Below are 15,633 nucleotides of genomic sequence, written 5' to 3' on the forward strand. Positions count from 1 at the left end.
TTCACAGGTAATCTGCGTTTATATTCCCATGTCCTGCAAACTGAAAATTGACTGACCGCTTATATACATTTTTGGTAATCTGCGTTTATATTCCCATGTCCTGCAAACTGAAAATTGACTGACTGCTTATATACATTTTTGGTAAATCTGTTTGTCACCGCTGTCTCAACTCCATCTGTAGCCATGCTCACATTATTTCAATGTTTATTTAGCCATTAAGTCTTACCTAAATTATGGGTTTCCTTATCTTTACAATTTTGGCCTTTTAGTCCCCTTGCAGTTTGATTGTGGTGTGAAAGTTATGCCCTGCTTGCTGTGTTCCTAATATGCCCTCCTAATTGATTAATTGCCAGATTCCATCCACACCCAACACAGTATATAACAAGGCCTTCTTTACGGGGGGGGGAAAATACAGGGGGCTGCACATACAGGGGGTTCTTCCAAAGAAGTGGGGTTCTGAAAAAAAGTGACACTTCTGCTCTTGCACTTCAGCGATTTGCACAAAGCTAACCATAGCAGATTGCAGGTGATCTCATTTTCATATTATCTCACCTTCTCTGAAACATGCTCTCTTTACCTCTCCTCCTCTTCCCAATTGCAGCCTCTCTCCTCAAGCTCTCTTCTCTACATCCCTCTGCTCCACCACACAATCTGTACATATCACCCTCACTTCTCCCCTCCCCCTACTACTGCACTCATCACCTCTTTCTAACTCTAAGCCCACTTGCTAACATACCCCCCAGGAACTAAAGCATGTCCCCTCATACAAATCATATTCTCATATTACCTCCCTCACTCTTCTGCTTCTCCTAATCGCTGGAGATATTTCCCCAAACCCTGGGCCTCCCTTATTTAACTGTGCCCAACACACCCATCACCATCACCCTACACCCTCTGGCAGTAGTCGCAATCTACACAATTTAGTCTCCATTCCTCTTCTTCCCAACGCCAGCCTCCCTCTCTCCTGTGCCCTCTGGAACGCCCGCTCTGTCTGCAACAAACTCACTGCTATTCATGACCTCTTTGTCACTAATTCCTTTAATCTACTTGCTCTCACCGAAACCTGGCTCCACGAATATGACACCCCTTCTCCTGCTTCCCTCTCCCAGGGTGGCCTTCACTGGACTCACTCCCCTAGGCCTAATGGACGCAAGGGAGGTGGAGTGGAATTCCTCCTATCCCCCCACCTTCCAGGTTATTCACCCTCCTCCCTCTTTTTCCCTCTCATCATTTGAAGCCCACTGTATACGTCTATTCTCTCCAACTTCCCTAAGAATTGCTGTGATCTACCGGCCCCCTGGACCATTATCGACTTTCCTTGATGAGTTTTCTGCCTGGCTACCCTACTTTCTCTCTTCGGATATTCCCACAATCCTTCTCGGTGATTTCAACATCCCTGCTAATACAAACACTCCTGCTACTTCTAAACTTCTTAGTCTAACCTCTTCATTTGACCTGAAGCAACGGGTACAGGCTTCTACTCACTCTGATGGCAACACCCTTGACCTTGTATTCTCCTACCTATGCACTCCATGCAACTTCTCAAACAATCCTTTTCCTCTCTCGGACCACCACCTTATTAGTTTCTCTCTCCCCCTGTCTTCCACCACCTTTCCCTCCAATCGCCTAACCATCACCCGTAGAAACTTTCGCAACTTCGACTCCTGTCTCCTCTATTCTGCTACTGACCACCTCTATGACAAAATCTCTCCCCTGTCCTGCCCCAACCAAGCCATGTCCATCTACAATAAATCTCTGTCCTCCACCCTGGATAAGCTCGCTCCCCTCACTACACGCAGAATCAGGCCTCGACCCCTACAACCCTGGCAAACAGATGACACTAAAATTCTCAAAAAACGTAGTCGCGCTCTTGAGCGTCTGTGGCACAAGACTAAGTCTCTCAAAGACTTCAACCAATACAAATCTGCCCTCCAAATATACTATTCTTTCCTCCACACTGCCAAGCAAACCTATTTTACAACTCTTATTAACACTTTCTCATCCAATCCCCGTAAACTCTTCTCTACCTTCAACTCTCTACTTTGTCCTCCACCGCCTCCACCCACTGACTTACTCACTGCCCAGGAAATCGCTAATCACTTCAAAAACAAGATTGATACAATCCGTGATGAAATTTCTATTCTACAGGTATCTCCCCCAGCTAAGACCCCATGTCAACAGATACAACTGACACTCCCCCTATTCAAATCTACTACTACAGATGAAGTTGCTAAACTCCTTTCTATTGCCCACCTGTACCCTGGACCCTATTCCCTCTCAAATGCTACGGTCACCCTCTGACCCCATCCTACACTCTCTAACCCACATCTTCAATCTCTCCCTCACCTCTGGCATCTTCCCCGATGCTCTAAAACATGCACTGGTCACCCCCATACTCAAAAAGCCATCCTTGGACCCTACCAATCTTAACAACCTACGCCCAATCTCCTTGCTCCCCTTTTCCTCTAAACTCTTTGAACGCCTGGTTTACAACCGAGTGACCACCTCATTAAAAACAACCTTCTTGATCCCCTTCAATCTGGATTTCACCCTCAACACTCCACAGAAACTGCTCTTTTAAAACTCACAAATGACCTACTAACTGCAAAAACCAATGGACACTATTCTGTACTCCTACTTCTGGATCTTTCAGCTGCCTTTGACACGGTTGACCACCCCCTCCTCCTCAAAAAACTTTACTCCCTCGGTCTCCGTGACTGTGCTCTTCAGTGGCTCTCATCCTACCTATCCCAACGCACCTTCAGTGTCACTTACAATTCTACTTCCTCCACTCCTCTTCCCTTCTCTGTCGGGGTCCCCCAAGGTTCTGTTCTTGGACCTCTTTTATTTTCAATCTACACCTCTTCCCTGGGTCAGCTGATAGCCTCTCACGGCTTTCAATATCATTTCTATGCTGATGACACACAAATCTATCTCTCCACCCCTCAACTCACTCCATCAGTCTCCTCACGCATCACTAACTTACTAACCGACATATCTGTATGGATGTCACACCACTTCCTCAAACTCAACTTGTCCAAAACCGAGCTTATAATATTTCCTCCCCCACGTTCCTCTTCCCCCGACTTCTCTGTCAAGAGCAATGGCAAAACCATCCACCCGTCCCCACATGTCAGGGTACTAGGTGTTATCCTGGATTCTGAACTCTCCTTTCAGCCCCACATCCAATCACTTTCCAAAGCTTGCCGCCTCAACCTCCGCAACATCTCTAAACTACGTCCCTTTCTAACCAATGAAACCACAAAGCTCCTGATTCACTCCCTGGTTATCTCTCGCCTTGACTACTGCAACTCACTCCTCATTGGCTTACCTTTAAACAGACTATCCCCCCTTCAGTCCATCATGAATGCTGCTGCCAGACTCATCCACCTTACAAACCGCTCAGTGTCTGCTACCCCTCTCTGCCAATCCCTCCATTGGCTACCACTCGCCCAACGAATTAAATTCAAAATACTAACAATAAGTTACAAAGCCATCTACAACTCTGCCCCCAGCTACATCACTAACCTAGTCTCAAAATACCAACCTAATCGCCATCTCCGTTCCTCCCAAGACCTCCTGCTCTCTAGCTCCCTCATCACCTCCTCCCATATCCGCCTCCAGGACTTCTCCCGAGCCTCGCCCATCCTCTGGAATTCCCTACCCCAATCTGTCAGACTGTCTCCAACTTTATCCACTTTTAGGCGATCCCTGAAAACTTTCCTCTTCAGAGAAGCCTATCCTGCCTCCATCTAACAACTGCACTATTTTCTCCATTAGCTCATCCCCCACAGCTATTACCCTTTTGTATCACTTGACCCTCCCTCCTAGATTGTAAGCTCTAATGAGCAGGGCCCTCTGATTCCTCCTGTATTGAATTGTATTGTACTTGTACTGTCTGCCCTAATGTTGTAAAGCGCTGCGTAAACTATCGGCGCTATATAAATCCTGTATAATAATAATAATAATAATAATAATCATTGGGTTCTAAAACACACTGTTTATCTCATGATGAAGACTCTTTATGAGTTGAAATGTGTTTAAGTTTCTCAAGATGACATGGAAGACATCTTTATTGATAGAACACATATATGATGCAGATAACCATTGATGTACACATATTTGATTACAATTTTTCATATGTATGGTAACATTTTTAAGCTTTATGAATATGGGAATTTTTTAGAATTTTTAAAAATGTTTTTATTAAGAATTTTTAAACAGTACAGATCAGGTAGAAAAAATATAAATGTATCTAGTTCTAATAATATATCAAATCAATATATTTTAAGTTGAAACACGTTGAGGTTTCTCAAGTTGACATTGAGGATATCTTTATTGATGGAACACATATATGATGCAGATAACCATTGATGTGTTTGATTGCAATCTTTCATATGTTTGGTAACATATTTAAGCTTTATAAATAGTAATTTTTAGAATTCTTTTATCGTTATTTGATCCCCAAATGTCCCATTCCGTGCAATTTTAGTTTTTAACACCCCCCCCCCGAACTTACACGCACATACAAATGTAAAAGCATGCATCAGGTGCACCTACACGCTAAAACATTGATTGTGCTACACGTTATATGTCTTTGCGCATGCTGGAGTGAGACCAAAAATTTTAGGTCCATTATTCCTGGTTACCTCTATACTGATGACCTGTAGGGGACTTTAAGGCATCGTCTATGGAAAATATAGTGCAATGAAGTTTGTTGCCATTTCACAGGCGCATGCAATTTTGCTGGGTATCTATTTACTCACCGCCTAAAATATTTTTTTAAAGGTGTAAAAAAAATGCAAAAATGGTTCTGGCAGCTAAAGGTTTAACAGACCAAGCTGTCCTGCAGATGTAGCAGGTAGTTAGAAGGTTGAGGCAAACCATTTACCAATGACAGGGGTGCTTACAATGATCTGCTTATATTCATTTATACAAAACTTTTATCCCAAAAGGAGAAAAACGTTGCTGTAACTGCTTCGAAGAGAAGTATAAGTAAAGAAAAAATTAAAAATGTATACTCACCTAGGTGGATGCAGCATTGGTCTGCTGATCGCTCAGTTTGTTGTCTTTAGGCTGCAGAGAGCCAGTGACTGTCAGTCATCAGCTCTGTGCTCTGCCCCTCCAATGCTCACTGGACCACTGGGCTGTGGAGGGGGCGGGAGCGCTGACTCACTCAGAGGCTGAGCCAGCTGCCAGTTCAGGCAGCTGGGTAAATCCCAAGCATATAGACGGGATCTTTTCAGAACCTGGGCTGGCTTTGTGAAGACAGTGAGCTTTGGGTCACTGTCACCTGAATTTGGGTCACAGGAGTGCAGAAAGAACTGCACTCCTGTGATCCATAGAAGTATAGCCAAAAAAGCTTTGGCTATACTTCTCCTTTAAAAAGAGTTAGTTGAAGTTCAGCTTTAATTTGTTAGTCAAGTCCATCTAAGACTACCCTTTACCCAGATTGACAATGCTGCTGTCCAAAGGTGGCTATGTTGTTTCTCCAGTAGATTGGAGACAGAAAGGGGTTGATTTACTAAAACTAGAGAGTGCAAAATCTGGTGCAGCTGTGTATGGTAGCCATAGGTGTGCACGGGGGGTGTGCCAGGTGTGCCTGGGCTCACCCTAATCACTCTGTGCAGTGTCGATTCCCCATTGTGTGCTGGAAGAGGCTAATCAATATGTCATTTACCAGCCCCTTCCTTTTTAACCACTTGACGACCGCCTCACGCCGATGTACGTCGGCAAGGTGGCACGGACAGGCAAAATCACGTACATATACGTGATTTGCCTTCCGCGGGTGGGGGGTCCGATCGGACCCCCCCCCCCGGTGCCCGAGGCGGTCGTGTTTTGTCCCCCGGCGATCGGAGGTGAGGGGGAGGCCATCCGTTCGTGGCCCCCCCCTCGCGATCGCCGCCGGCCAATGGGAACATTCCTTTGCTGCTGTATGCTAAACAGCAGCAAAGGAAATGATGTCATCTCTCCTCGGCTCGGTAATTTCCGTTCCGGCCCGAGGAGAGAAGACAGGTATGTGAGTGCACAAACACTACACACACATTTTTTTTTTTTTCTGATTACTGCATTGGTGTCAGTTTGTGACAGTTACAGTGTTGGGACAGTGAGTATTAGCCCCCTGTAGGTCTAGGATACCCCCCTAACCCCCCCTAATAAAGTTTTAACCCCTTGATCACCCCCTGTCACCAGTGTCGCTAAGCGATCATTTTTCTGATCGCTGTATTAGTGTCGCTGGTGACGATAGTTAGGGACCTAAATATTTAGGTTCGCCGTCAGCGTTTTATAGCGTCAGGGACCCCCATATACTACCAAATAAATGTTTTAACCCCTTGATGGCCCCCTAGTTAACCCTTTCACCACTGATCACCGTATAACTTTTACGGGTGACGCTGGTTAGTTTGTTTATTTTTTATAGTGTCAGGGCACCCGCCGTTTATTACCGAATAAAGGTTTAGCCCCCTGATCGCCCGGCGGTGATATGCGTCGCCCCAGGCAGCGTCAGATTAGCGCCAGTACCGCTAACACCCACGCACGCAGCATACGCCTCCCTTAGTGGTATAGTATCTGTACGGATCAATATCTGATCCGATCAGATCTATACTAGCGTCCCCAGCAGTTTAGGGTTCCCAAAAACGCAGTGTTAGCGGGATCAGCCCAGATACCTGCTAGCACCTGCATTTTGCCCCTCCGCCCAGCCCACCCAAGTGCAGTATCGATCGATCACTGTCACTTACAAAACACTAAACGCATAACTGCAGCGTTCGCAGAGTCAGGCCTGATCCCTGCGATCGCTAACAGTTTTTTTGGTAGCATTTTGGTGAACTGGCGAGCACCAGCCCCAGGCAGCGTCAGGTTAGCGCCAGTAGCGCTAACACCCACGCACGCACCGTACAGCTCCCTTAGTGGTATAGTATCTGAACGGATCAATATCTGGTCTGATCAGATCTATACTAGCGTCCCCAGCAGTTTAGGGTTCCCAAAAACGCAGTGTTAGCAGGATCAGCCCAGATACCTGCTAGAACCTGCGTTTTGCCCCTCTGCCCGGCCCAGCCCAGCCCACCCAAGTGCAGTATCGATCGATCACTGACACTTACAAAACACTAAATGCATAACTGCAGCGTTCGCAGAGTCAGGCCTGATCCCTGCGATCACTAACAGTTTTTTTGGTAGTATTTTGGTGAACTGGCAAGCACCAGCCCCAAGCAGCGTCAGATTAGCGCCAGTACCGCTAACACCCACGCACGCAGCATACGCCTCCTTTAGTGGTATAGTATCTGAACGGATCAATATCTGATCCGATCAGATCTATACTGGCGTCCCCAGCAGTTTAGGGTTCCCAAAAACGCAGTGTTAGCGGGATCAGCCCAGATACCTGCTAGCACCTGCATTTTGCCCCTCCGCCCAGCCCACCCAAGTGCAGTATCGATCGATCACTGTCACTTACAAAACACTTAACGCATAACTGCAACGTTCGCAGAGTCAGGCCTGATCCCTGCGATCGCTAACAGTTTTTTTGGTAGCGTTTTGGTGAACTGGCAAGCACCAGTGGCCTAGTACACCCCGGTCGTAGTCAAACCAGCACTGCAGTAACACTTGGTGATGTGGCGAATCCCATAAGTGCAGTTCAAGCTGGTGAGGTGGCAAGCACAAGTAGTGTCCCGCTGCCACCAAGAAGAAGACAAACACAGGCTCGTCGTGCCCATAGTGCCCTTCCTGCTGCATTCGCCAATCCTAATTGGGAACCCACCGCTTCTGCAGCGCCCGTACTTCCCCCATTCACATCCCCAACCAAATGCAGTCGGCTGCATGAGAGGCATTTTCTTTATGTCCTCCCGAGTACCCCTACCCAACGAACCCCCCCAAAAAAGATGTTGTGTCTGCAGCAAGCGCGGATATAGGCGTGACACCCGCTATTATTGTCCCTCCTGTCCTGACAATCCTGGTCTTTGCATTGGTGAATGTTTTGAACGCTACCATACACTAGTTGAGTATTAGCGTAGGGTACAGCATTGCACAGGCTAGGCACACTTTCACAGGGTCTCCCAAGATGCCATCGCATTTTGAGAGACCCGAACCTGGAACCGGTTACAGTTATAAAAGTTAGTTACAAAAAAAGTGTAAAAAAAGAAAAAAAAATATATAAAATAAAAAAAAATAGTTGTTGTTTCATTGTTCTCTCTCTCTCTATTCTCTCTCTCTCTATTGTTCTGCTCTTTTTTACTGTATTCTATTCTGCAATGTTTTATTGTTATTATGTTTTATCACGTTTGCTTTTCAGGTATGCAATTTTTTATACTTTACCGTTTACTGTGCTTTATTGTTAACCATTTTTTTGTCTTCAGGTACGCCATTCACGACTTTGAATGGTTATACCAGAATGATGCCTGCAGGTTTAGGTATCATCTTGGTATCATTCTTTTCAGCCAGCGGTCGGCTTTCATGTAAAAGCAATCCTAGCGGCTAATTAGCCTCTAGACTGCTTTTACAAGCCGTGGGAGGGAATGCCCCCCCCCCCACCGTCTTCCGTGTTTTTCTCTGGCTCTCCTGTCTCAACAGGGAACCTGAGAATGCAGCCGGTGATTCAGCCAGCTGACCATAGAGCTGATCAGAGACCAGAGTGGCTCCAAACATCTCTATGGCCTAAGAAACCGGAAGCTACGAGCATTTTATGACTTAGATTTCGCCGGATGTAAATAGCGCCATTGGGAAATTGGGGAAGCATTTTATCACACCGATCTTGGTGTCGTCAGATGCTTTGAGGGCAGAGGAGAGATCTAGGGTCTAATAGACCCCAATTTTTTCAAAAAAGAGTACCTGTCACTACCTATTGCTATCATAGGGGATATTTACATTACCCGAGATAACAATAAAAATGATTAAAAAAAAAAAAATGAAAGGAACAGTTTAAAAATAAGATAAAAAAGCAAAAAAATAATAAAGAAAAAAAAAAAAAAAAAGCACCCCTGTCGCCCCCTGCTCTCGCGCTAAGGCGAACACAAGCGGCGGTCTGTCGTCAAACGTAAACAGCAATTGCACCATGCATGTGAGGTATCGCCGCAAAGGTCAGATTGAGGGCAGTAATTTTTGCAGTAGACCTCCTCTGTAAATCTAAAGTGGTAACCTGTAAAGGCTTTTAAAGGCTTTTAAAAATGTATTTATTTTGTTGCCACTGCACGTTTGTGCGCAATTTTAAAGCATGTCATGTTTGGTATCCATGTACTCGGCCTAAGATCATCTTTTTTATTTCATCAAACATTTGGGCAATATAGTGTGTTTTAGTGCATTAAAATTTAAAAAAGTGTGTTTTTTCCCCAAAAAATGCGTTTGAAAAATCGCTGCGCAAATACTGTGTGAAAAAAAAAAATGAAACACCCACCATTTTAATCTGTAGGGCATTTGCTTTAAAAAAAATATATAATGTTTGGGGGTTCAAAGTAATTTTTTTTCAAAAAAAATAACTTTTTCATGTAAACAATGAGTGTCAGAAAGGGCTTTGTCTTCAAGTGGTTAGAAGAGTGAGTGATGTGTGATATAAGTTTCTAATTGTTGTGCATAAAATGCCAGGACAGTTCAAAACCCCCCCCAAATGACCCAATTTTGGAAAGTAGACACCCCAAGCTATTTGCTGAGAGGCATGTCGAGTCCATGGAATATCTTATATTGCGACACAAGTTGCGGGAAAGAGACAAATTTTTTTTTTTTTTTGCACAAAGTTGTCACTAAATGATATATTGCTCAAACATGCCATGGGAATATGTGAAATTACACCCCAAAATACATTCTGCTGCTTCTCCTGAGTACGGGGATACCACATGTGTGAGACTTTTTGGGAGCCTAGCCGCGTACGGGACCCCGAAAACCAAGCACCGCCTTCAGGCTTTCTAAGGGCGTGAATTTTTGATTTCACTCTTCACTGCCTATCACAGTTTCGGAGGCCATGGAAAGCCCAGGTGGCACAAAACCCCCCCAAATGACCCCATTTTGGAAAGTAGACACCCAAAGCTGAGAGGTATAGTGAGTATTTTGCAGACCTCACTTTTTGTCACAAAGTTTTGAAAATTGAAAAAAGAAAAAAAAAAATGTTTTTTCTTGTCTTTCTTCATTTTCAAAAACAAATGAGAGCTGCAAAATACTCACCATGCCTCTCAGCAAATAGCTTGGGGTGTCTACTTTCCAAAATGGGGTCATTTGGGGGGGTTTTGTGCCACCTGGGCATTCCATGGCCTCCGAAACTGTGATAGGCAGTGAAGAGTGAAATCAAAAATTTTCACCCTTAGAAATCCTGAAGGCGGTGATTGGATTTCGGGGCCCCGTACGCGGCTAGGCTCCCAAAAAGTCCCACACATGTGGTATCCCCATACTCAGGAGAAGCAGCTAAATGTATTTTGGGGTGCAATTCCACATATGCCCATGGCCTGTGTGAGCAATATATCATTTAGTGACAACTTTGTGCAAAAAAAAAAAAAAAAAAGTGTCACTTTCCCGCAACTTGTGTCAAAATATAAAATATTCCATGGACTCAATATGCCTCTCAGCAAATAGCTTGGGGTGTCTACTTTCCAAAATGGGGTCATTTGGGGGGGTTTTTGTGCCATCTGGGCATTCCATGGCCTCCGAAACTGTGATAGGCAGTGAAGAGTGAAATCAAAAATTTACACCCTTAGAAATCCTGAAGGCAGTGATTGGTTTTCGGGGCCCCGTACGCGGCTAGGCTCCCAAAAAGTCCCACACATGTGGTATCCCCATACTCAGGAGAAGCAGCTGAATGTATTTTGGGGTGCAATTCCACATAGGCCCATGGCATGTGTGAGCAATATATCATTTAGTGACAACTTTTTGTAAATATTTTTTTTTTTTGTCATTATTCAATCACTTGGGACAAAAAAAATAAATATTCAATGGGTTCAACATGCCTCTCAGCAATTTCCTTGGGGTGTCTACTTTCCAAAATGGGGTCATTTGGGGGGGTTTTGTACTGCCCTGCCATTTTAGCACCTCAAGAAATGACATAGGCAGTCATAAACTAAAAGCTGTGTAAATTACAGAAAATGTACCCTAGTTTGTAGACGCTATAACTTTTGCGCAAACCAATAAATATACGCTTATTGACATTTTTTTTACCAAAGACATGTGGCCGAATACATTTTGGCCTAAATGTATGACTAAAATTTAGTTTATTGGATTTTTTTTATAACAAAAAGTAGAAAATATCATTTTTTTTCAAAATTTTCGGTCTTTTTCCGTTTATAGCGCAAAAACTAAAAACTGCAGAGGTGATCAAATACCATCAAAAGAATTTGTGGGAAGAAAAGGACGCAAATTTAGTTTGGGTACAGCATTGCATGACCGCGCAATTAGCAGTTAAAGCGACGCAGTGCCAAATTGGACTCAAGTGGTTAAACGAACACACTCACTCATTGTGTTCAATCATTACTGAAACATAGTAAACTGTGTTTAATATACTTCACCTTGTGAATAAACAGGAAGCCGCTCAGCACAGAGCACTTCCCATTCATTCACTGTCCAGTGCAGCTAAGGCTGCAGAGAAAGGCATATGTGTTTGAGCTTTGGGGTGCACACCCTAATGCAATAGGCTGTACACACCTTTGATAGTAGCCAATCAGCTTCTTACTTCAGCTTGTTCAATTAAGCTTTGACAAAAAGAGCTGCACCAGATTTTGCATTCTCTGGTTTTAATAAATCAACCCCAAAGTGTTTTACTGGGCAGATCACCAGGAAAAAATAAGGGGAAAAGAAAAACTTGAAAAAAAAAATCATATTTAATTGTTGGTAAGCTGCAATATAAGAAATGTAAATATTAAAATTTTGTAGTAACAGTGTATAAAATTTACTAGACCAGAAGCAGCCATAATCCAGAACAGCTAAGCATGGCAACCAATCAGCTTCTATCTTTCATTTTCAAAGCTGAACTGAACAAGCTGAAGTTAGAAGCTTATTGGTTTCTATGTGTGTGCTCTGTATTCTGTCTGCTCCAGTTTTAGTCATTTTGCCTCCAATATGTCCTTTGTAGGGTCAGAGGACAGATTTGTAAATCATGAATCATGTAAAATGAGGATTATGAGAATGTACAGACCTAGAGTTTCTTTTTGAGTTTAGATAATAGTCATACAGCATCTTATTAGTCTATTTTATATAAGCCTATTAAATAGCAAAAATATATATTTAAGGGGCCAATCCCAAAAAACAAAGCATATTTACCAGATAATATAAGAAGTTCAATAATCTCTGCATCACCCAAAAATGCTGCTGCATGGAGAGGTGTTCGCTTATCATTATCCTGCAAAACATGATCCTGCATTAGTGTGTTTAATATACAACACAAATAAGGATGTGTAACTTTCTCACACAGGTTACTTAAATTCTTATTTTTTGATCCATACTAAAGAAAAAAAGTTACAGGTGTAAATGTAAGACACTAGCATGGTAGGCAATAGAAAAATTGTATGTATACAGTATATGGTTTCTCTGCAGAGAAATTAAAAAACAGGAGAAATTGGCATGTCTTTTCTGTCGTTAATGATCTTGCGGCAGTTCTGATGAACTAAAAGGCTTGATGTCAGTTTCACGTTCTTCATACCCTCCTAGTTTTTCCAGCCTGCATGGTGGGTCTTAGGTCTGTTATCACCAAACATTGCTGATATCCTGTGATGACATTACCTCTACCTACTACAATATTATCTTCTCCAATGGCATACAGAGTTACACAGACATGCATCTTGGTCCTCTCCAGTAACTGCAAGAGACAATACTTCATGTTCTTTGTGGCCTGGTCTCATGACCTGTATTGTCACTTTCAAAGGATACATAGGAGAAGATTTCTGCAGTATTTTTCTAGTCAGGAACAAGGCAGAGCCACACAGGTCAGTTTACACAGTAGTCTGTCCACTTGGTAGGCTCTCCAAGGTTTTCACTTATTATAGAAAACTACCCAATGCAGTCTCCTCATATGGAAGTCTCTTCGGGGTAGTCTCTCAATATGGCAGGCTCTTTAGAGTAGTATCTCCATATGGCAGGCCCTCCAGGACAGTCTCTCCATACGGCAGTCTCTCCAGGGTAGTCTCCCCATATGGCAGGTTCTCTGGGGTAGTCTCTTCATATAGCAGGATCTCCAGGAAAGTCTCTCCATATGGCAGGCTCTCCAGGGTGTTCTCTCATAATGGCAGGCTCTCCAGGGTAGTCTCTACATATGGCAGGCTCTTCACTGCAGTCTCCTCATATGGAAGCCTCTACAGTATAGTTTCTCCAGCTGGCTGGCTGTCCACTGCAATTTTTCCATATGGTAAGCTCTCCAGGGTAGTCTCCCCTTTATGGCAGGTTCTCCAGTGCAGTCTCTCCATATAGCAGACTTTACAGACGAACCTCTTGATATGGCAGGCTCTCTAATGCAGTTTCCCGATATGGCAGGCTTTCCAGGGTAGTACATCCCTATGGGAGGCTGTCTAGTAGTCCCTCAACCCCTCCCTATATAATACAGTCCAGCAATAACTGAATCCTAATATCTTTAGGGTATATTCACACCAGATGCAGTGGGACTGCATTGAGGCGACTATTCCAGCGCAGTCCCACCAAATGACAAGGAAAATTGTCTTGTCTCCTTAAAGGATATCTAAAAGGTAAATTGTATTTTATTTTTTTAAAACAAACATGTCATACTTACCTACTCTGTGCAGTTAGTTTTCCACAGAGTGGCCCCGATCCTCTTCTTCTGGGGTCCCTCAGCGGCGCTCCTGGCTCCTCCTCTTCTCTAGTGCCCCATCGGAGAAGCACTCTCCCTCGGGGGAACCCATGCGGGCGCACTCCCGTGTCATGCTGCTGCGTCTATTAACACAGACAGCAGGACTCGGTCCCGCCCCCCGCGTCATTGGATTTAATTGAGAGCAGCAGGAGCCAATGGCTGCACTGCTATCAATCTATCCAATCAGGACACGAGACACCGGCTGGAGCTGGTGTGCTTGTTCCTGGCACAGGAAGGACAGGGTTTAGGTAAGTAAAAAGGTGGCACTGGGGGGCTGCTACACTAAAGGAGGTTTTTCACCATAATGCATAGAATGCATTAGTGGGGAAAAACCTTGAGGGCTTACAACCCCTTTAAAATGTCCAGTTCACACCATTGCGTTGTGGTGCTGTGCAGGCTGTGTATGGTGAAAAAAATACTGCACCTCTTCCCTGGGTCAGCTGATAGCCTCCCATGGCTTTAAATGGCATTTCTACAATGATGACATACAAATCTATCTCTCTACTCTTCAGCTCACTCCATCAGTCTCCTCATAACAGGCATATCAGTCTGGATGTTGCATAACTTCCTCAAACTTAATCTATTCAAAACTGAGCTCATAATACTCCCTCCCCCGTGCACTCCTTACCCTGACCTCTAAGTCATAATGGATGTCCCAACTATCAACCTGTCCCCGCATGTCAGTGTGCTCAACCACTACAACATCTCCAAAATACGCCCCTTCTTAACCAATTACACCACAAAGCTTCGAAATAACTCCCTGGTTATCTTTCGCCTCAACAACTGCAACTCCCTCCTCTTTGGATTATCTTTACATAGGCTATTCCCCCTTCAGTCCATCAAGAATGCTGCTGCCAGTCTCATCCACCTTACCAACCATTCAGTGTCTGCTACCCCTCTCTACCGATCCCTCCACTGGCTTCCGCTCACCCAACTAATTAAATTACTAACAAAAACTTAAAAAGCCATCTGCAACTCTGCACCCAGCTACATCACTAACCTATATACAAAGGTTAAGTACAGCGCTGCGCTGAAAGTAAACTAAAACAGCAGCCAACACACGCGTAGACTCAGGATCAAAATAACAATAGAAAATTCAAAAGTGTGGCGCTATAAGCTCCGTAATTATGTGATGAATAAATACATCAAAATGATAAGAAAATCCTAAAAATTAAGTGACTTCAAAGCAAACATTTCAGTGTAAACCAAAACATGCCACGTGAACCGATGTAACAGTAACTAGTGAACAAAGTAATAACACTTATATACATTCACCAATTCAAATGATAAGTGAAAAAAACATCAAAGATGGTATTAAGTAAAAAGTCCATATCACAATAGGTGAAATAATAATAAAAAAGCAAAAAGTCTGTGATAACAATGCATAGGCGATGATAAACAAGTGTCTCCTGAACATGCAGAGGGATTGTTTAGACCCGGCAACCTGGCAGATAAATGGACCGTAGGGAGACCAGAAGTGCACGGAAGATTGAAATCAGTGCCAGGACCATCACCAGAGATCATGGAGGCTTAACAGAAATAGTGGCCTGAAATGGCATATGCCATACAGGTCAAAAGGGCTTGATGACTAACAGGTCTGGGTGTTTTATCTGGTCAGATGTCATCACCACACAGAAAGGGGGAAGTAATCAGCACGGCTTCCTCATCAATGGATACACCACCATAAGCCAAGCGAATGATTCGTGTTGCATGTGAGGGGTAAAAACACTCACATAGCGTGATAACGTTTAAACTTGGATTTATTTAAAATTTAAGAATAAAAAACAAACTCACATTATCAGAAGATAGGAATAGCATGTAAATCGTGTAGCGGCAGTCGTGAGGGGTCCACCCGACATGTTTCAACTAAACAG

General features: G+C 43.8%; 1 protein-coding gene across 4 annotated transcripts in view; it reads right to left on the bottom strand.

Moving 5' to 3' along the window:
• Positions 1-15,633, bottom strand: part of ANKRD44 (ankyrin repeat domain 44) — a 232,672-nt gene that overhangs the window by 139,816 nt on the left and 77,223 nt on the right. For all 4 annotated transcript variants that reach the window (XM_073633150.1, XM_073633149.1, XM_073633148.1 and 1 more), the window contains exon 3: positions 12,223-12,301. In XM_073633150.1, the coding sequence (XP_073489251.1) occupies positions 12,223-12,301 (79 nt within the window). The remainder of the gene's footprint in view (positions 1-12,222; positions 12,302-15,633) is intronic.

This window comes from Aquarana catesbeiana, linkage group LG06, assembly GCF_042186555.1.
Source record: "Aquarana catesbeiana isolate 2022-GZ linkage group LG06, ASM4218655v1, whole genome shotgun sequence".
NCBI lineage: Eukaryota > Metazoa > Chordata > Amphibia > Anura > Ranidae > Aquarana > Aquarana catesbeiana.